Below are 22427 nucleotides of genomic sequence, written 5' to 3'. Positions count from 1 at the left end.
AAAAAAAAAAAAAAAAAGAAAGGGCAGATAAAAATGCCCAGAGGGAGTGAGCTAATGACTATCTTCCCATTACCTCATGGGATCATTAGGTCGACATGATCTCTCCGCGGGCAGCACCGGAGCCACTTCCCCGCCGGGACGGAGGCCAGCGGCCTTTCCCTTCCCCTCGCGAACCCTCGCACAGGTGCACCCCGCTGCGGGAGCCGCGACCCGCCGCCATGTCGGGGCGGGCACGGCGGGACAGCCACCTCGGCTCCGGGCCCTGCCCCCTCCCGGGGGGCGGCTGGGCAAGGCGGCATTGTTGGCCGCGTCCATCACTCCTCTTCCCCGGCTGACATAATGAATGCGCTTGGACACACCTTCCAGCCCGGCGGAGAGGCGCCGCGTCTCCACGGACGGCCTCGCCGAGCTCTCCGCTGCGCTCCCCAGAGCCCTCGGGGAGGCGGCCCGCCAGCCCGCCCGGCCCCATAGCCCGGCGCCCCGTCCCAGCCCAGTGAGGGGCCGCGGCGGCCGGGCCGGGCTGGGCAGGGCAGGGCGAGGAGGGTAGAAGCCCTCGCTATGCTGCCCAGCGCCCTTTACTGGGACCTGGTGGGCTCCTCGGCTCTCCTCAACCTGCCGGCGGCTCCGGGCTTCGGCAACCTGGGCAAAAGTTTCCTCATCGAGAACTTGCTGCGGGCCGGGGCGCCGAGCCCTGCTCAGCTCCGTCCTCTCCCCGCCAACCCCGTGCCCCTCAAGCTGTGCCCCGCGGCGGAACAAATCAACCCCTCAGGGGGTCCCTTCGCTGCAAGATGGGCTTTCCAAGTGCTTAACCCCTCTGCGGCGGACGGCGGCCGGCCGCCAGCGCGGCCCGCGGCGGCGGAGAGAGGCGGCGTCTTCCCGCCGGCAGCCACAGGTGAGCGCCGGCCCCTCCCGCGTCCCGCCGCCGGGAGACGGGACCGAGGGGCTTTCCGGGGACTCCGCTCGGCGGCGACGGCGGCGGGAGAGACGCGGCCGCTCCGAGGAGCCCGCAGGCGGCGGCGGGACGCCGAGCCCCGCTGGGTGCCGTGCCCCCGGAGCTCCGGCCGAGGGTCTCGCCCTACGGCTGGCATCGGGCGCGGGCCGCTGGTGCGGGCCGGCGGCTTCCGAGTGCGGCCGGTCGGCGCACCTGTGTGTGCAGGAGCGCGGCAGAGCGCGGCGATGGCCGCAGCGGGTGCTGTTAATCGTCCCTAATCGCAGCTCTTTCAGGTCTTGACGTCCCGCAGCCTCAAGGGGTGATAAAAGCCTCGCCGCCAACAGGCGCTCCGGGGAAGTCTGAAATTGCAGGTTTTGGGAGGAGGGCGAGCCGTTCCATCCGCATAAGTAGCGATAGCTCGGGAGGCAGCAGCCCCTTTCCCCGTGCGCCCTACCTTGCGGGACAGCAAGGCGTGGAGGATTCTGGCTCCTCCTAACCAAGGCGAATTAAGCCATGTAGAAAAGGCAATTTTTTTGAAGTTTGGACAAAACCAGGAACGAGGGAAAAAGAATAACAAAGTTTTAAAGCGGTGTAAAGGTGCGTTATCAGCCGTTCGGCCCGGTGTCGCACAGAGCCAGCGCCCTGCCGGGCTCTGGGACCGGCTCGCGGCCGCCGGGGGCCCGCAGGAACGCGTGCCATGGAATTGGAAACAAACAGGTTTACAAAACCTATTCTGTTTCTTGAATGAGTCCAATTTCGTACACATACATTTTGTCTGGGTATGAGCTACGTATTTTTTCTGTTAGTTATGGAACTGATTGAAGTTGTAGTCAATTCATTAAATTAGGTATTACACTCGCTGTCTATATTATGTTTTGCTTTTCTGTTAGAATGCATATATTTATTCCAATATTAGGCGGTATTTTAATTTATGGTCACATAGTTTTAAATGTGATTAAAATGAAAATCAGACAAGCAGAATTATATTTATTGAATTAAGTCTTTGAGATGTGAAACCAAAAGTCATGTTTTGAAAACAGAAGTAATTGTTTTCTTTTCAAGCATCATTTTATTTCAATAAGTCCTGCAAACTGTTCTTCAAAATCCAAAGCAGTTTTTTATCCTTTACCAGAATGTACTTAAACGGTAGGTAGGAGAGAATCAAAGTGTACATTAACTTTTCGTAATGTTCCTGATCTCTCAGGTAAGTGTTATCTTAAGCATATCAGTTACTTAAACATGTTTGTTTTAACTAACTATAGGCTAGGCCAGAGAACAGGACAAGTATCATCTTCCTGCAATTCGATGAATATTATCCCTGCCTGCCCTTTGCCCTTACCCTGAAAAAAAGTTCTAGAGAAAATACTGTATTTGTTTGTGGAGAGAGAGATAGCAGATGCTCCAGCAGTTTTATTTGCTAGAGGTATTTTGTTGGGTTTTATTTGTTGTTTGTTTGTCTGGTGTGGGGTTTTTGTTTGTTTGGTTGGTTGGTTTGTTTTGTTTTGTTTAAAAAGCTATAGGTAAGTTACTACAGAAGTTCCCAAAAGTCAAGTTTTACAAATGCTTGCTTCCAGGATTATTTCTTCTTTTGACCAACCCATAGTAGCAGTTCTAATTTTAGTGTGGTAGGTCTGACTAGTGATTTGGAGTCCAGTCCTATGGTGCTTCTGATTCCACAGCTTCCATAGATCTTGGCAAAAGCACCAGGCTCTTAGATTTGAGCAGGTAGAAATACTAGTGTTTCTTCATTCATTATGCACCCAGAACAAAATTCTCCTGTGACTGTACACTTGTGACAGTGACTTTTATATTCTAACAGTTGTCTGTTGATTCTGATCTGACTTGTATGTCTTAAAGTGATGAGGATGCTTAGTTGTCTCAGCATTCATAAATTTGAATTAGATTGGAACTGTCTTGCTGAGCCAGTTTATGGTTTCTGAGGAGTCTCTTGCCTCTAGTGTCGGCGTATACTGGGGAAACTGTTCAGACCAGACACTGCATTTGTGAGCAGGGCTGGGATGGTCAGGCTGTGCGTAATGTTACTTGTTTATACAGTGATAGGGCAAAGCAGCATTTTGGCAGAACAAAAAATTTTAGCCTTCAGGGACTAGTGAAGGTATTTTAAGTAAGGATTTTGTGCTAGGTAGAGTATTTTAATTTACTGTTTTTGGGGTTTTTTTTCTAATGAATAAACTCATATTTGGAACACCCAAATCACATGGCATTTTGGAAAGTCTTTTTCAAAATCTTTAATAAGACTATTAAAAATGTTAAAGCGAGTTTTTTTTTTCAAAGATTCTTTCTGAACTAGCAAGTGCTTTATACATCATGCAGGGACTAAAAGTCCCCTAATAAGCTAGCTTGGCGTAAGCCAATTTTTCTATTACTTCTAATTTAAAAAATACAGAAAATTGAAAATGTACCAGACTTTTTGGAAACAATAATCTGTATTACGCATGTAGTCCCAAATTCTGGTGAGGTCACCAACAGTTCGCAAAAAGAAGGAAGTGTAAAATCTCTCCAAGGACTGAACTGAATAAGCTGAACCTTTTTATATGCATCTACAAAGGAAAGACATGAAGAAAGCACTCCATTTTAGGGTACCTTTTAACACTCCGTGAAAGTGCTAAAGAATGTAAATCCTGTATTCTTTCTGTAGACTGGAAAACACTTATCCATAGTGGCAAAGGTGACCAGGTGGGATGGCATTCTTGATCTGGGCTATCTGGTCATGGTAATTTTTCTTTTTGTAACTCCTCAGCAAATTCCTGAGTTGTACCAGCAAGATTCCTTCCCATAATTTACAGGTTTCATAGTATTAGGTGGACTATTTCAAGTGCTTATCTGCATGCATATTTTATGTATATCTCCTACAAAATTATCATGAATAAAAAACTGAACAAGTAATCAGAAAGTGTCACAACCTAAATATTACATTATCTAATGAGCATGGTAGAAATAAATATATTTGTTGTCTGTAAAAAATGTAATCACTTTCCATCATGTACATTTTTAAAAAATGAAATAATCACCATAGGTGTTTGGAATTAGTTTGGTTTAATTGAAGAAGAACATGAACAAAGAGCATGTTACATAAAACTTAGGAAGGAAAAGCAGAAGGAGCATTACTGTCATGTGATAAACTCATGAGCCTTCTGCAGTGGTATGCCAGTTTTTACCAGCTTGGGATTCCTACAGACTTTCTTGCACTTTGCTTGAAGCCCCTTTACTCTGTGCTGTCCTCAGTTTCTTCTTGCTAATCTGTGTTTTAATCCCTTGACTCCAAGCCTATTGTTACCTTCTGGATCAATTGGAAGACTTGACAGTTTTCTAGAGTATTTTCTGACACATAAAAATTGTCTAGATGATTCTGAGATGCTGGGTCTTGTGGCACAGGTGCTGTAAAGGGGTCTCTCCACATATTTCCTCATGACTTAGTTTCCAGAGGCATTGGCTGGCGCTAGAGCTGAGTGACCTTCTTGGGAAATGCAAACTTACTCTGCTACCTGAAATAAATTTTCTGAATATCTGTGCTCTTACTAAGTAATTTGCCCTGGAGGAGGTTGACAGTAAGGGCTTTACAACCCGAATATGGTCATGTATAAAGAAACAATCTGGCTTTCTGCTTTAATTTTGGCATTTTTATAGAACAACAGAGAAAGGAGGTTCAAAAATGCAACAAAACAAAAAGTGAGATAATTCTGTTGTAAAACCTGCTGAGAAATTTATCTTAGGGGATTTTTTGCCTAAAGCATCAGAATACAATAGACCAGAATGAAGGACAACACATGTAACACAAAAGAAATCATTAGAACTGTATAGTAAATAAAGATTTGATTTATAGTAAGCATCTATAGATGTACTTTATACATACCTAGATACATTGTGCTACAGATGTGTATTTTCTGTAACATTTGAGTACTTTGCATTTTGATGCAATTATCATCACAATGTTCCAGTGAGATAGGAGAGATTTCTACTGTGTAGAGGAGAAGCTAGAGCAAAAAGAAAAGAATATGCCTAAGATAACACAGAAAACTGATAGCGTTGCAAGGAAGTTAAACCAAGTCTTTTGCAGGCTGTCACTGGAAAGTGGTGTCAGTTTTTTCCTTCTCAGGTGATGACAACAATTCTGTCCTGTAATACTTAATTGAATCAAACATACCTTATTTCCCACGTAGTGTCTTGTGTCACTTTTCGACAACCAGAAGATAATTAAATTACTGAAATTTAAGTGATTTTTTTCTTTCATTTTGGACCTCTTCTTAGTGAATTAATGCTTATAGTTATTGATTCCAAGCCAACTGAGAGCCAGAGTGTGTCCTCAAGCAACATGTAACACTTTCAGTAAAGTAAAAGATGGGAAAGACCTCAGTGTTTTGTCTTGACTCCCTCTAACTCAGGCAACAAGCTGACTGACAGGTGTTAGAATTTTCTTGTTCTGTTGGTGTTTTCTGGAGATAGAAAGCTTATTTAAGGTGGGAAGGTCTATTTGACATTTTTTCTTATTCCCTGATTGCCAGGAGCACTGAGACCCTGTAATTGTTTTGAAAGTTTATGTTTGGAAGCAAGGAAGTTTTTGTCAGTATTTGAAATCGCAGACTCTGTCCAGCATGATTCCTATTTCCGGTTATGTTGATGAGCCATTTGATAGAATTCATCTGGAATGCCCAGCATGTCTTGAGACTGGCTGCAAAATGGCTTTTAAGACAGACTGTTGTCCTCATTATGAGGTTGCCAGAGCTAGACTAGTGCCAGCTGCTCCCCGACCCAGCCACTAGTCTAGCAGTCTGTTCTCAGTGAGGAACATGAGCATTGGTTGGGCACTGCACCTTCCTTTAGCTCTTCTTGCAGTACTGTCTCTTAGAAGGGAGAGGATCCCGAGTTTGGTCCTTTGCAAGATCTAGATACTGCCAGAAGATCTCAGAGCTGCACTAGGAAGACAAATTGACTGAGGGGTAATCAGTCATACCTACAATTAGTGAAATAACTTCTATAAAATGTAATTTGTACAGCAGAAAGAGGTGGTCTTCTGAAATCTTGTAGTATATTGCTCATGATTTTAGAAAACACATGACTGTGGTGAGGATTAATCTCATGAGGCAAACTCAAGTGTAGATTTCAGGTTTTACTGTACTGTCTCTTTTTTTTTTTTTTTTTTCTCTCCCTGTTAAGAAATCCTGCTAGATTTTGGAAGGCAGGTTCTCTGCTTCCATTGCCCTCTGAAGATGCTTTGCATTCTTTTATAAAGCAGCTCTGCAAAATAACTGATGTTTTACGTGGTACTTTTGTGGTCAGTCCCACACTGCACCATAGCAGAAAGAGGTATTTTTTCAAAATGAAAACAACTGCAGGTATATAAAGCAGTAGGAGACTATTTCAAATGTCATATATGTAGACCCTGATATTTATAAAATTATGCATCCAAATATTTTCAGTAACCTGGACTGTCTTTCTTTGAGATGAGTTCTTACTTTGGAGAAGTGGTCTTTGCTTTGTACTGTAAAGCTTACAAAGATTTTTCATGAGAGGCTGCAGTTCTAGCACATAATTCTCTTGAGGTATTCTGAATGTGTGTTGAAAATGTTACCTCCTTGTGACTATGTGAATGTCTCAAATTGCAACTTGAAAAAGTATTTCCTTGTACAGATGTAAAAATACTAAACCCCTCATGTTGAAAAAAAAGAAAAGAAGAATAAAGAATTCACTATGTGTTATTTTTTATTCTAACACTGTTTATATTGTCTTGAGACTTCTGTCTGCTAGGAGCTAGCAATACTGCAACAAGTAAAGAATGCTCCAGGTGAAAAAATCTGGTTAATCAGTGCATTCCACGGGAATAAGTGGTGCATTTTGGCCTATTGTAAGGTTTTGATTTCGGGCTGCAACAATGAAAAACTAGTGAAATGTCCTCTTGCAGGAGCTGACCCTAATTTTGCTGTGCTTAAAGAAATAATTTCTAAACACATTGTAATATGTTGAAAATCAAAGAAAATAACTGATGACTTTTTAGCTGAATTTTTACATATTTTTGAGTCTTTGTGGCTGTACAGATTATAGTATTCCTCTGATGCTTCCTATGAAGGATAATAAGAATGTCATAGTAATTCAGCTGTGTAATAAAAAGTAGACATCTAGTCTGATCTGTAGTCAATACAGAGATGCCTCCAGAGGATGAGACACCTTCTGTATCTGTTTAAAGGTGATGAATTGTTACACAGAGCTACTTAGCTCTTCTCATTGGCTGTACAGGAGGCCCAGACAAGGAACTCGGGCAAGACACTGAACTTTTAGAGAACTTTATGATTACCAGTATTTATCAACTGTTTTGATAAATACTGGTAATCATAAAGTGCTGAGGCACACTAAAACATGAGCATCCTGAGGAAGGACAAAGCCAGGAAAGCAGCTGGTAAATCCACAGGTAGATTCCCATCTTCTCAATAGCAAGGCTGTGTATGAGGCAAGGAGAGGGTAGAAGCCATTTTTACTCTGGACACAGGGTACCCATGGAGTCTTTGGCAAACATTGTGGAGTTTGGTTGTTGCTTTGGGTTGTAGAGGTGAGATCTGACCACGTAATTGTCACCAGCCTCAGGCTGGTGTATTTCCTCAGGCAGTAAAAACCATGTACCATAAATTACAACATAATAATTAGGCATGTGAATGATGCCTCAGAAAACTGACAGTGATTAATATGGTTTCAGATAATTCACAGTGTGATGCTCTTAGTCATTACATTGCTGTAGATATAAGTGATGATTATATTATTAGCACATTTCAAGCCCTTTTTTGGGGTTGCTCTGCCAATTTTTGAAAGGCCCACCATGACCCAACATGGCCCACCATGCACTTCTTGCATCCATGTTTTGTGTAGGATTTAAAAATATATCTATTTAGAACTTAAAAGCCCTTTCTGTGAATGTTTGGCAGTTTTTAAAAACTGATCTGTGTGTGTTACTCTGTTTTGCCCTTTTGGCTTGCCTTTCTTTGAGCATTTATGTAGTTGTGTTTTACAGGAATAAGTAGGAAGCAAACAGTTACTTTAGGAGGGCAGGAAAGCCAGTTCTGAGGGCTCCTGCACCACAGGCTCTTGCAGTAAGTTTTTCCAGTTCCATGTGAGGGCAGTTGCTTTTGGGTGGGATATGGCAATGGCTGCTGCTTCTCACAGCTGGAGGCTCCTCTTGAGCTGCTTGAAATGCTTTGGGGTTGCACAACTGCCGCTGGAACATACTTTAAAGACAGTAATTGCTAGGGAAAGAGCTATGACTTGTCATGATGTCCAGGGCTTGTGGATCAGGAGCAGAAATGCAGCTCAGCTGGATCACTAAGCTGGCAGAGCTGCTGCTGGACTATTTTCAGGAAGCTTTTCATAACATGAAACTTCCCTGCAGCTTTGCAAAAGCCTGCTGTAAGCATTGCCAAGAATGGATGTAGGTAGGAAATTGCAGTTGTGCCCATGTTATGGGCACAAACCATCCAAGGTTTTCAGATGAAATGTGATAATTTTACTGATAAAACATTTAAGCTTTCTGGCAGAAACCAGGGCTGGAACCTAGGCATCACGGTGGAAAGCAGTTCATGTGGATTTAGTAATACTTGGAGAATTAAAGTATTTATGCAGATTGAGGTCTCTCTGCTCCTGTTCTTAGTTTTGTTAGCTGGCTCTAGGCAGTATTCTAAAAAAAATTTTTGGAGGTGTTCCAACTCTGCTCACAGGTTGATACTACATTTTTATCAGTTATCTTTAAAACCCCTCAACAGACTAGCAGCATATGCAGTGAAGGAGCCTGTATATAATACCAGAAGCTTACTATCAGTTTCGCTTTCCCTCAATAGCCATTTTTCTTTCACACTTTCTCACTTTCCCCACAGCTGATAGTCTACACTCTTTACTGAGTTATTTCACAACAGTAGAACTAGGAAGAGTAAACAGTGTCCTTAATAGTAAGGCATTTTCAAAGTTGCATAGCTGAACTGGACTGTATTTAGGAACTTTACTCTCAAAATGATGGATAGTTGAAAGGAAAACTTCTGATCCCATTGTCAGTGTGATTTTTATGATGGAAGGGCTTTTGAATTTAGAAAATTTTCTAAGAATATTTTTTGAATTTAGAATCCTAGATAAGCTTGAGATCCATTTATATGTGTAGTATTCCTTTGTCTGTAAAAGGATTTCTATTCACAAAGGTAAATGTAGTGAACATTATTACTAAAATTTTGCATACATCACCAGTGTCAAAGGAATTTGTTTTGTGAAAAAAGCCCACCTAGGTATTTATTACTTTTGTATATATGATCAAATACATTTTTGTTTAAGGGATATAGTACATTTTTTGGATTGCCAAAAAGCACTCGTGTCATACTTCGATACTTTTCATGCATGTGTGAAGCTGAACCTGTAAAGACTGACTCTTGTGAAACACTTATTTCTACACAGTCTCGGTTTTTATAAAATGAAGATGTAAAGCATAAAAATACTTAAGTGTCCTGAATACAAGTTATTAGGACTTGGCTCCTGCTTTAAGTTCCTATGCATTTTCGGGAGCAACAGCTGGCTTCTGGTTACTGTGTACCTCGTTCTGGCCAAAAATTGGCAGAATTAATATTCTGACATCTCAGCAATTTTCAGCCTTATGTGAACAGCAAAGAGTGTTTGCTTTAGGTACCTTGATCAACAGATGCTGGTAGAGTTGCCTTGGTATACATTGAAAAAAGTAGATAATGCTTCCTCTGTATTGTTCTCAAAATGGATAGGTATTATGTCATTTCTACAGGTACAATTTCAGTATAATTCTGAAATACATGTGTGTCAATTATATGATTTTTCTCTGGACAATTTTAATTCTGTTAATGAGGTTCATGCAGGCAGTGGAAGCCATTTAATGTGATGAATTGTGTTGTTTTTATCAAAGATAAAAGATATACTTGGATATGTTATATTAAAGCATTAACTTTTTCTCTATGTAGAACTCCCAAGACAGTTGAATATCCCTGTATTATGTCAATTTTTTTTACTGATGTAACTGCAAAACTGCTGCACGTTGGTTTGACTGCTACAGCTTCAGTAGATGTAGGGATGTAGTGATGTAGTTTCATGTACATAATGTAGAATTCACCTGTGCATCAGTATAGCTGCAGCACATTAAAAAAGGTTATGAACTGGACATACATGTTGGCTGCTGGCACGGAGAGACATCATGGCGTTGTTTATTCCCCAGGATCCAGACTAAGTCTTGTGAAGTGAGCTCAGGAATCCCTTTGTTCAGAGTTACGTGAGGATATCACCCGCATCGGATTTCTTAAGCAAATATTCTGCTTCAAAGAGATATGTGCCCTGCAGGCAGAAAGAGCAGCAGTTGGTTGAAAGAATTAAGTACTATGCCCAGGAAAGCAAGACTCATGATTTCCATCAACTTGAGCAGAATTAGGTTCAAGATCTCTTCTGTTTGCATTGTGATACTGTGCTAGTGTACTAAATCATTGTCAGCAACTTCCATGGAAACATATTGCTTGTTTGGAGTTGGCTTAAGCAAAGAGTTCATTTAAATTTTTACTCTGATCCATCTTCAGACCTTTGTGCTTCCAGCTTACATGTTGAGAGGTGCAGTGAATGGAGGAAACTGTCCTTTTCTATTCCTGTTGTTACTTGCAGGAGCATGCTATCTGAATCAATAGCTGGTTCCATTCTGATTTATCCAGGTGTCTTCTGCTTTTACCACATACCGTTATGAACCCCGCATTATCAAAACAAAGCAAGGCACTGGACAGAGATAGGAAACCATGAGGGGTAATATGGAGTCTGACATGTCTGACAAAAATTGCATGGCATAAATAAGGTGCTGGAGCAGTGATTGGAGGGAATAGGACATTATGGCAGCCAAGGAGTATTCAAGACATTTAAGAATAAAGTAAAGGGATGGAGTGTGGCATCTTCTGTATTCTAAGTTATATTTTTAGAAGTGGAGAGTTTTACCTGACTGTAAGGAATATGTGATAAAAGCACAATGAATGTGCCTCTAAGGAAGGGAGGAAAGTCTGGGAATTGCAGAGGATAAAGCATACTGTCAGTGATGAGCTCTCGTGTCCAGGAGGTTGGCTGATACTATCTTCTAGAGCTCCAGTGTTTCTTGAGTTAGTCAAATCTTCTGTAGCTTACACACTTCACCAGTTGCATTGAAACCCTTTGGATACATGGGATAGGTAGTATTTGGCTGCACATTCTTGCCTATTTTAAGTTTCTAAGGGTGTGGTTCCGCATTTGATGGTCTTGTGTGGAAAAGAAGCCTTAGAATACTAATGCCTGGTGTAAATAATTCTTTTTTTGTAAATGTTTTGCAATATATGCCTCAAAACCAGGCAAAGAATTTGTATTTCATTAGAAACAGCAACATTTCAATAGGAAACTGTACCAGCAAAATGCTTATCAATCAGCAATTGCAAGTTAATACTTTAAAATAAGTTTAGAGTTAGACTTTTACAGCAATAGTTTTTGCTCTGGGATAACAGCAAATTTAAGGGTCAGAAAACTTATTTTGGGGTCCTAATATGTACTCAGCAACCTAATTTTGAGTGCTATTTATTTTTAATTCCAGCTGAAAAACTTTTGAAAATTAGCAGTATGGCTTAGATACATTTATCTATTTACCTTTCTTTCTGATTGTTGATTTCTTAATTTTTTTTTTTTTTTTTTTTTTTCCTGAGTGTGCAGTTACTTTTTTTTTAATTAATGAGTTTTTTTCCTGGAGATTTGGAGAACTTTAGTACAGGCTCTAGAGCCATTTACTTTCTGCCTAAACGAAAATAATAAAAGTGACAGATGTTTTGGTGCTGATCATATTTTACAAGTCTACATTTCTAGCAAGCATGATGAATCTTTTTTCAAAACAAAAAAATATTCCAGGTTTCATAGTTGACTAGTACAAGCAGAAATTGATAGGTAATTAAGATTAATGGAAAAGCCCATGAGCCTTATAGAAAAAAAATTAAGAGATAAATAGATGATGAGGACCTTGCCATGATTTGGAAGCACATTTTAGATATGAAAGACTTCAATTAAAAAGTTCTGTAAAAAAGTTTACCAAATTTTACCTAATTCTGGGAGTTGATTTTGCAGATTTTTTGTTGTATCATACAGAGCCTTCAGCAAGTGGTTTATTTAAATTCAGAGCACTTTTCCAGGAAGACTAAGTTGACAGTCAGAATAACAGAATCAGGCCCTGTGGTGTCTGCCTGTAGAGCTCAGCTGTTTCATCTCATGGCGTTTTATCAATTTTATTTATAAAAGTTTCTTGTTGAGGATGTTACTGGTTTGAGTGCTATTAACAGCATTGGAGTAGGAGCTGATTTTTTTTTCCAAGATGACATGCTTACTAGAGTTATTTTAAATAACTTTCAGGTTCATTGTACTCATTATTTCAGCAATATCTTATTGAAACAATGTGTTCAATGCCAATTTTTAGGAAAACCCCCATAATTACAGCAATTACAGAAGGATATTTCTAATCTGCAGAGTTTCATCCTTATAAATATAGGGGGAGTTTTGCATAGTATTGCTAAGCTACATGTGTGAGATAACCTTGCTTAATTAAAGAGCGATTACGTGGTTTATCATTGTTTGCCTTAAAAATATCACCATCTTGAAAAAAGGAAAAAGAACTTGTGGGGCAGGAGTTTACACACTGACTTTTTTGGAAGACTGTTGTTATGAATATCACCTAAGCTCAATGGATAATCAATTAGATCTGTGCTTTCTTTGCAGCTCTTTCCAAACACTTTTTTCTCCGAGCCCCACCATTCTACTCAGCATGCTGCGGTGGGTCCTGTCAGCACCCTGCATCCCCCACTGCTTTTCCAAGTAAGTTTTTATGCTTCATCAGTAATGCTTGAGTTATTCTGTAAACCAAAGCAGCAGGATTTAATGTGTTCTGGAAAACTAATTGGTGATGCAATGGCAGCAGCTAATTCCTTAGTAAAATCACAGCAATCCTATTCAGAGGGTTTCCAAAGATTTATCAAACTTAAGTACACTGAGCAATTGTGAGAGGGTTCTAATGGCATTGAGACACCCAGACAGTGCTAACCTAGGAAAGTGCCTTGTTTTCAGTTTGCTAGAAACAATTCTTTAAAATCAGTAACTCTTTTAAAAATCAGTGTCAATAAACATTTGCAAATAAGAAAAGAGCTGAAGGATGGCAAAATGTGTGCTGCATTTTAATGTTTGTTAGGGGTAAATTATGATTCAGGAAGCCTTAGCATTATTTAAATACAACAATCATTCTTTTTGTAGCAGTCAAATGTGTGCACATGTTTAATTTGTTTCTCTTTTTTAATTGTAATGTAAAAAACTGAAGAAGTATGTTGAAGAGAATTTTGACTAGTGTACGCTATCCATTCAGGGTGAAGAACTGGAACACACTTCCATTTAATCTAAAACTAAATTTAACCTTGATTGGGAAGATTGCATGCCATGGTTTAAGAATGGACAATCATGATTTTGTGCTTATGGCTCAGGAATGCAAACAGAAGAAACATTTCCTTTTCCTTCAAAATGGAAAAAAAAAAAGCACAAATTGCTTGTCAAATCCAGATGAAAGCTGGAGCTTATACGTGCTCTGGCATATACTTTTTATCACAGTTGCATTCAAACCATTCCTGACTGAAGTGCATGCTTTTTATGAATGTTTCAGAAGGGCAGTTGCTAAGTTGAATGATTCTTGACAAGTGAGGCAGCAAATGCTGGCAGTTTAATGAGCTGCAAGTTTCTGAGCACCTCTTTAGGGGGCTGACACTTTCCCACAGAGCGTTTTACATGGCCTCGGCTCTCCCACAATGGCTGACAGCACCATGACCAATCACCACTTTCACTTTACTCATCCACACGCGACCTCACCACAATTTTTCACTGTGCAGATGAACTTTAGGAACCATTTCACATTGAAAAGGCCTGGGCAAGGGTCAGTTGCCCTTTTGTATGGCCATAAAGCAATACTCTATGTGCCAGTCTTTTCTCCTGTCTCACATTCCAAGAGATTTTCTGGACACCATTTAAAGCACTTGACTGAAAAATAAAGCAGTGAATGAAACTGACTTTTATAGACTCATTCTAGCTCATCTTCCCATATAACCCTGTCTACCTGAAAAGGGATTTAGTGGATGAGCTGAGTGTATACAGGGACTTGCTGAATACATAGGCCCATTATCAACTGTGGGGATTGTTTATTAACCAGGACTGATACACTACTATTTTGAAAGTGACCTATTAATTGTCCATTTAACTAGAATGTATTGAATTCTAATGAAAAAATGGAAACCATGACTAAAGCTTTTACTTGCTCCTTCAAGGTGGTCTCTGCCATGGAGGCAAATGAAGATTGTTCCACAGATTAAGAGGACATTTATCACTATATATTAGGATACAAAGGAAGACTTAACAAAAATCAAACCAGCAACACAGGAAATAGTTGGTCACATTTATGTCAGTAGAAAATTAAACCTTCTGCTGCATGTTCAGAGTGATGAGCTGCAAACTGACATATTTAATTTTGCTGGAATTGTTGAAATGCACAAATGACTGCCTGTCCCACTGCACTGAAAAATCCTGTAATCCACAAACCGAAATTTAGTTTTTGTGTAGTGGTTGGAGTGCATTTTAGAGTATGACTAATTTTTAAAGAAATTGTCTAGGCTACTCGGTTGTAGGTTTCAGATTTTTTTGACCCATAGGCTGTTAAGGCTTCTGAGCATTCTGCTCATCATTAAATTTTGATTAGTTAATCTTTTAAAATCCATTACACATTGTGCCTTAGACTGTAAAGATGTCTCACTATTAAGTTAGTCTAATATAGGTGTTAAGCTGAATCCTATGTACTGCCTGTACAGGAATTAATTGGTGGCTTGAGGCTCCAGCAGGAGGTTGTTTCCTTGCTGATTGACTGTTAACAACCAGCCAGGCAAGACAAATTTTAAGGGGTCACATAATTTGGCGTCCTCTGTCCTTTGCTGACAACTCCATTGTGGGAGGAGGCCGGCAGGCAAGGACCAGCCCTGTTACGCCTCTTCCCTTGCTGGTATTTCTCATCCCACAGTGGGGATGAGAGAAGGTACCACTTCTGCTGCTGCCAGACTGTACCTTCTAGTAAACCTGAAAACAGCTGACTGTTCAGCAAAAATTACATGGAGGCTACCTGGAAAAAGATACCTAAATTCACTAAGTTTAAGCAAGAAGGAGAGAAAACATGCCTGAGGAAGGAAGGCTCTCAGCTTGCCCCAGTTGTGTGGGTGTGATTGGAGCATGCAGTGAGGGTTATGAAGGGGCTCTGCAGTCCCCAAGAGATATCCACTTGGCTTGCCCTTTGTGGAAACCTCCATTGTGGTATTTTGACTTTCGTTCTGCGGATTATTTATTTTAGTTTGGATTAAATCTGACTGTGTATCACAGTGTAATAAATATCAGGACATTAACTAGTAGGTTATTATGATTTTTGTATCTGGTTTTAGATATAATTTTTAAAACGGAAATACTTCTGTATAAATTAAGGATTATATATACTGTAACATTGTAAATCATAGTAATTATTTTTTACCACACACTGTTACGAGGGACAAATATAAAGATCTTGATTTCTTGACATGAAAAGTTCAAGAAAAGAATTGACAGAATGCAGTGGCCTCTAATCACTTATGTTTCATGGACATAGTCTTATTTTAGGGAGTGATCATTGTACACTTGCTCAGCTTCTGATATTCTACTGGTCAGAGCTGGAAGCAGGATGCAGGGTAGTGTATGTAATACCAAACCAGTAACACGTGGCTACAAAAGAATTTAGTCAACTTTGGAAGGCATGCACACTTCAGTTTTTCATCATTATACTACAATTTCCTCAGTCTGTGTATGTTTGTTTCCCTGTGGATGTTTAAAGATACATATACCCAAGTGTATATATGTATGATATACAGAAGTTGAAATGTGGTTTAACCCCAAGGAACAGTTTGGGGTTAAACTGTTTAACCTGCATCTGGGTTTCATTAGTATTTTCAAGAGCACTGTATCAATTGAAAAAATATATTTAATTCCGCCCCCCCCCCCACACCATTACAGCTGACTGGAATAGACATTTTCAAAAAAAATGTTTAGTATTTTAGAGAACCTGCTTTTCAGGGGGAATTTGCCTTTGGCTTCAATATGAAAATGATCAGATCCTTTGTAGGAATTGAGCTGCCCACACACCTTTGCAGCTGCTGTAACTGTAAGCTGGGAGGACAATCTAGGCCCATGAACATGAGAAGGTGCACAACAGGAGGGCAGCTTGCACTTGAATTGCCCCTCATACAGCACAAGATTGTAGGTGTCAGTGGCTGTACAGCCATGGCACAGGTTTCTGAGCCAAAGTGCCAGTGTTTCCTGGCCTGCCTGCATCTCCCTAATTATCACATGCCGTGCTTGATGATGGGCCCTATTCAACTGGTCCCTGCTCCTGCTTCCTGCCATGAGTATTTGAGGAAGCTGGGAGCACTGGAAGCATATGAAGCCTCACCTCATGCTTCTCATACACCATCCCTTTCTAGGGGAGAGCAAGCATGGGAAAGCACTATGGCTTTAGGTTTTATTGGGTGTGTGGAACACAAGAGATTTATCTTGGGTTTTCTGTGCTCTTAGTGTGAACACTTCTACTTCTTCACTGCAGCTCTGTGCCCCAGCTTTGAGGCTGTTTGCCAGGGTAGGGCTCCCTCTAGGTGCGCATTGAGGAGATGTGATTGGATTCACTGAAAACTGCCCTCCCAGGACTTGCTATGAGATGTCAAAGGATTAGAAACCAGGCTGAAAGGAGTAAGGCCAAGTACTCTCCAAATCGTCTAATAAAGAAATTGCTGCAGTTTCCAGAATAACTAAGTGAAGGACCAGGGATTTTCTGAGAAATAGTTCACTCTGAAAGCCTTTCATTAGTAAAGAGAAAAAAAATATAGAGGAAAGCCTACTTAGTTTCCTTGAATCAGTATTACAGACCACTTTTATCTAATTTTACATTGCACAGAATCAATAAATAAACTCATAGGAAAACTTGTTGCAGTTTACTCAGTGGTGATGACAGGCAAAGAAAAGTGGAGTTCCTCCCTGACTGTATTTCGATTTTGCAGTAGCATGGACTCTGTCCTAATATTCCTCTATGAACTCATCTGATTTACTTTGTCAGGGAGAGACTCTTGCCTACTGACAACACCTTTAGATCCAAGTGAAGATTTAATCCTTAATGAACATGACTGAAGCATTACAACACATGTATAACACCAACAAATCAAAAGTGGGACAAGAGTCTACAGGCATTATAATGAGCAGCAATTAATATTTCTCTGATATGTGCTAGATGCTATGAGAAACTCTCATCTATTTCCACTAGGGGAGGAAAGTGTGCTGCCTCTTCTGACCCAGGAGTCTAACTCCAAATCCCGGAGAGGCATATTAAGAAGAGCTGTCTTTTCTGAAGACCAGAGGAAAGCTTTGGAGAAAATGTTCCAGAAGCAGAAGTATATTAGTAAAACAGACAGGAAGAAACTGGCCCTTAACCTGGGTCTAAAGGAGTCTCAGGTAAGGAATGTCTTTTGGGGGAAAAATCTTTAAAATGACTTGAAGGAGGAAAATTGAACAGTGCAGGGGCAGCCTTAAGCTCTTTTACCCGCAAAGACCTCAGTAAATCAATGGCAGTTTAAACCAGGGAATATTGAACAATTTCCTGGTTTATTTCCTGTATGTATACTTTCAAAAAATGATTGCTCCATTTTCACACAAAGAAACATGACCTCTGTGTTTCATTTCCAACTATCTTTTTTCTGCTGTCTGACAGAGCCCCCTTGGAAGCTTTGGGGTAGGGAACTATACTCCATCCCACTACTCTAAAAGCAGAGGAAAAAACATGAGAGCATAGATCATTCCTTCATTCCGCTGAGCATCCTTTGCACTCACAGCTGAACAACCAGGGACAGAGCAATCAACAGCACTTCTCTGGAACTGTTCTGCCTCCAGAAACAGGCAACCCTTCCTATATAAAGACACTTGACTGCACAAACAAAGATTTTCAGAGCTGAGAGATACCATACAAAGAAAAACTTTGCAGGGTGACTTTCTAAAACACTCCCACTTTACTTACCAATTAATATTTCATGGGATTTTTTTGCATGAGCCTGACTTGGTCTACAGAGTTTAGCTGAGGGTGTAATGAACTCCAGAGAGCTGTTCTGACTGAGCAGCTACATTAACAGTGGTGCTGAGGAGCAGTAGCTCAATCTGGAATCTTGGGGCCTCACCTATACGCAGATAAAAACAAAGGAAAAGTGCCTGGCTTGAAGAGCACAAAATCTGAAAGAAACTGGAAAAAAAAAAAAAAGTTTGTTAGGGCATGTAACAGCATAAAATGAACTTGGTAGTTGCTGACAGATGGGATTTTGAAGGTGCTGGAGTAGATGCAGACCTCTAGATTGCAGCTGAAATACTGAGAGGTGACATGCAATTTTGTTTCTTTCCATGCAGTAGGAGTGAAAGTGCTTAAGATATGTGTACAGAATCTGTCTGGGGGATCTAAAAAGCCTGGGAATGGTGATGAGAGCTCTCACCATCTTTATCTTAGAGATTATCAGAACTTTAAGTTCTCAACAATTTGATCTAAGTTTGCAGTTGGCTCCAGTTTGCACAGGAGGTTTGATCTGGTGGTCTGTGGTGGTTCCTTGCAACCTGATGACTCTGACACCGTTGCAAGTACTGCAGCAGTAAACAAAAACAAGGAGAGTGTGGTGTTTCTCAGTGTAATGTACAGAACTGTAATCTCTGCAGCAAAACTATTTCAATGGAAATGTGCAATTTGACTCACCAGTGTGCTGCCTAAAACTATTCCCAAATGTAGTCAAATTCCTAATATTACAGTAGTTTCTTCGCTGTTATTTTCTGTGCTCTTGTTATTCAATAGAGCTTGGGGTTGTAAAAATAATGTAGTGATACATAGATAATATCTACTACTATAAGAATATAATTTCATGGTAGTGATAGACCAGATGATATCTGTGTCTTTTTTTATTCTCCTCATGAAGGGAAGAGAAGTTGCTGTTAAGGTTACTTCTTCAATTTTGTGGCCAGTTGTGCTGGAGGAATGGTGCCTGTCATACATGACAATGATTCTCCGACCTTTGAAACCATAGTCCCTTTGTCTTTATATCAAGTATCTGAATACTAGACCTAAATGCAAATGTTTAAGGGAAAAGAGAACACAATCTGCATAATTTGATTGGTCACCCTCACCTTTCTTCTCTTCATACAAAGCCAGTTCCTGGTTGTATATTCCCCCAAGCTTTCCCCAGCATTTCATAAATGCCTTTGAATGCTTGTGTTTAAGAGTTGCATCTCAAAGTTTTTGAAAAGTTAATTATATCTCAAAATCACATGGGTTCTAGGCAGCTTCTGGAAAACTGTAGCCAGGCAGACGAAATGTCTTTAAATCCTCAGTCCTGTGTCCTATGCCACAATGCACTTTTTGAAGCTGTATGGCCAAGCTGATTTTAGCTATGTTTGTGAAAGGGACAGTCATGCTTCTTACATGCCTCTATTTAATAGAGGCCTTCACACCATCAGTAAAATCACTTAGTTTTCTTAGTGATTATACTGATTTTCTCTGGGAGTTCTGTTCTGTCTAGAAGGATGTTGCTATAGGAAACTCTTCTATCCCTAGCTGTTGGGCTGTTCATTTTCTAGTCCAAGCTAAGTAATAACCTGTAGTAGGTGGTAAAAGTCAAGGAGAATATTTGTTCCAGGTGTAGTAAATAGTGATGGGAAAATCCTCAGATAATGTCAGTCAGCTGGCTTCACTGGATCTCTGCTGTAACAAGGAATAGGGAAGGAATGTGAAACTAAGAGGGTGAAAGGAAAAAAAAAACCCACAAACACTTATTAGGATAAAATTGTTTAAAACAAAGAATGATAATAAACTCTCATTAACTTGCAAACAGGTGAAAATTTGGTTTCAGAATCGAAGGATGAAATGGCGAAACTCCAAAGAAAAAGAAGTGCTTTCTAACAGGTGCCTCCAAGAAGAAGGTCTTCAGGAGAACTACCTCTCACGATCCACCATGAATTTTACCTCCCCGTGCCCATCTGTGTGGGAAATGTCTGAAGAGCGGGCAAGTCCAAGGTGGAGGGAGCATTCTCCAGGAAATTCAGAAAGACTGACTAGTACACAGCCTCCTCCAAGAGCAAATTCATTGCAGAGCCCACTCTATTTGTATCCTGACCAAGACACTGCAAGCAAGGCATCATCAAGTGTAAGGGAGTAGGGGCAGTTTGTAAATGGAGTGGGAGAGCGCAGGCTTCAAATGAGCAGTCTTTTAAGATTAACAATATTTGAACATTGTAAAGCTAACTAGTTTATGCTTCAAAAATATGCTAAAGTCTAACACCATTAAAATTACAAACAACTAATGACTTAAGAAGTATTCTTGAATATTCAATTTTTTCTTGTGTCATTTCCAGTCTTATACTGACCTTAAAAGTAAAATAGGAACTGATGGTAAGTAAAATGAAGTGAAGAGCATGAAGCTGAATTTGTGCTCTTGATTTATACATCTGCACATGTATGTGATGCTCCTTAAAAACACACTAATAGAGAATCACTTTTATTTCTCATTGTAGTCAGACCAATTAATTTCTTCTGTGCATGAGATAAGAACTCTGTTTCTCTCCAGAAACAGAGTGGGTTTGGGTTCTTTTAGAAATTCATTAAATAACACAGTAGATTCATATGGACAAATACAAGCGTTTTTGGTGTGTTTTCTCCATCTGTCCTCACATACGTCATTATTAGCTTTAAATAGTATGGTCACAGGCCAACTGATAACCTCAGTAAAGTATGCAATATTAAAAGGCAACTAGCCTACTCTAAAATATTCCATGTTTAAGTAACTCTGAGGAGAGTGTGTACTGGAAAGTGCAATTCACAGACTTTTGTCTTTTTTTGCCCATGCATGAATCTTAACTCTGATGTGCAGTGTCTTTTTTTTTGGCTGTTCATAGAATCTTTTGTAGTTCAAAACTGTATTGACAGTGTGGAGAATTGTAGCCAAAATGCACTAAGCAACAGATCCATAACTGGAAAAATTGCTACTACAGCCAGGTCAGAAAATTATTTATGGAGATGACATACTGTAGTAGCATTATTCCTGACTTACTGCTGTTTAAACTGATGTCAGTAAAGATACTTTAGCATATATCTGTATCAATGACAAGACAGTATTCTGTGTAATACAAGTAGCCTCGAATATTATTAAAGCAACTTAAAACTATTTGCTTGCTTAATCCAGTTTAAGGAGATCATTGTATGAATTTAGGTCTGTCTTTTTTGTTTTATTTGCAAATCTTTATAGCTCAAAATGGGAGGATAACATACATTTTCATACATTTATAGATGCCTTTGTTGAGAAGAGAGACAAGATATTTTATGTTTCAGGCAAAACTTTTGAGAGAACATTATGCTTTTACAGGGACTATTTTCTTTCTGGCATTCATACATTTTATAGGTGAAAGATTATGATAAGCTAGTCTAGCTTTTCTTACCATATATGCCTTGAATGTTTCTCATTATTCTTGCCTTGACCTTCACATCTTTTTAACTGTATTGTGCATCTTTCAAAAAGCCGTGCAGTTGTTGTGGAGTAAATTGTTATTTAATGTTTTACCTTTTGATAGATGGTCTACTATTCCATTTGTTGTGTTGTATTATCTGAGAGGTGAATTTTAGATACATTTGCAGCTAAAAAACTTGAGATTGCAATGTTGATAACATTTATGCATGGTCAGGTAGTTTTGTGTCTTGCCTTGTGCTTGCTCTGCCTTCTCAGTGGCCAAATAGGCAATCCTAGTCTTGCATTATGTGTCATTCCTTGCATGTGATTTCCTCTGCTTGATTTAATGGGGAAAAAAAATTACAGAAGAATTAAGAATTTACCTCCTTCTGCATTTACAAATCTTCATTAGTGTAAGCTGCCTCAGTACCTACCCTCAGAAATCCCTTGAACATGTGTTATATATTAGTCCATAATGAGAGGAGTTTATTCCTGTCTTGCAAATGAAAACCTGGAACCAATTCAGATTCTGCAAGAAACTTTTGGTAGGGAGGGGAGAACAGACAGGTTGTGTACACATGGGGATGAATTTGGTGTTGAAATCCCACTCTGTTTCACCAGCTCCTGCCTGAAGGACCAGCAGAAGTTAGTAGCCCAAATGGTTGCGAAATGGCATTGCAGGTATTTCCAGAGTGTCATTAAATGATCAGGTAGTGGTATATATTTATGCATATATTCATCAGTGCTTCTCGTTTTGGAGGAAATCTGTGTGGAAGGGATGGTGGGTTATTTTTAATCTCACTTTTAATGGAAAGGGAACCTTCCCAGCTGCTCATATTCTTTTACTGCAAGTCAGTGAAGCGTCAGTGTTGGAAGCAACACTTTCAGAGATGGGAGAT

The 22427-nt window shown here is 40.0% G+C and overlaps 1 protein-coding gene across 1 annotated transcript; it reads left to right on the top strand.

Moving 5' to 3' along the window:
* The first annotated feature begins 306 nt into the window (after positions 1-306).
* On the top strand, positions 307-20496 carry DBX2 (developing brain homeobox 2). The gene is made up of 4 exons (XM_066318478.1): positions 307-892; positions 12692-12787; positions 17328-17515; positions 19921-20496. The coding sequence occupies exons 1-4, from the start codon at positions 559-561 to the stop codon at positions 20242-20244; spliced, it is 942 nt and encodes a 313-aa protein (XP_066174575.1). The 5' UTR covers positions 307-558; the 3' UTR covers positions 20245-20496.
* Positions 20497-22427: the final 1931 nt, after the last annotated feature.

Source organism: Sylvia atricapilla, chromosome 5, assembly GCF_009819655.1.
Source record: "Sylvia atricapilla isolate bSylAtr1 chromosome 5, bSylAtr1.pri, whole genome shotgun sequence".
Taxonomy (NCBI): domain Eukaryota; kingdom Metazoa; phylum Chordata; class Aves; order Passeriformes; family Sylviidae; genus Sylvia; species Sylvia atricapilla.
This window is presented reverse-complemented; position numbering and strand designations above follow the sequence as displayed.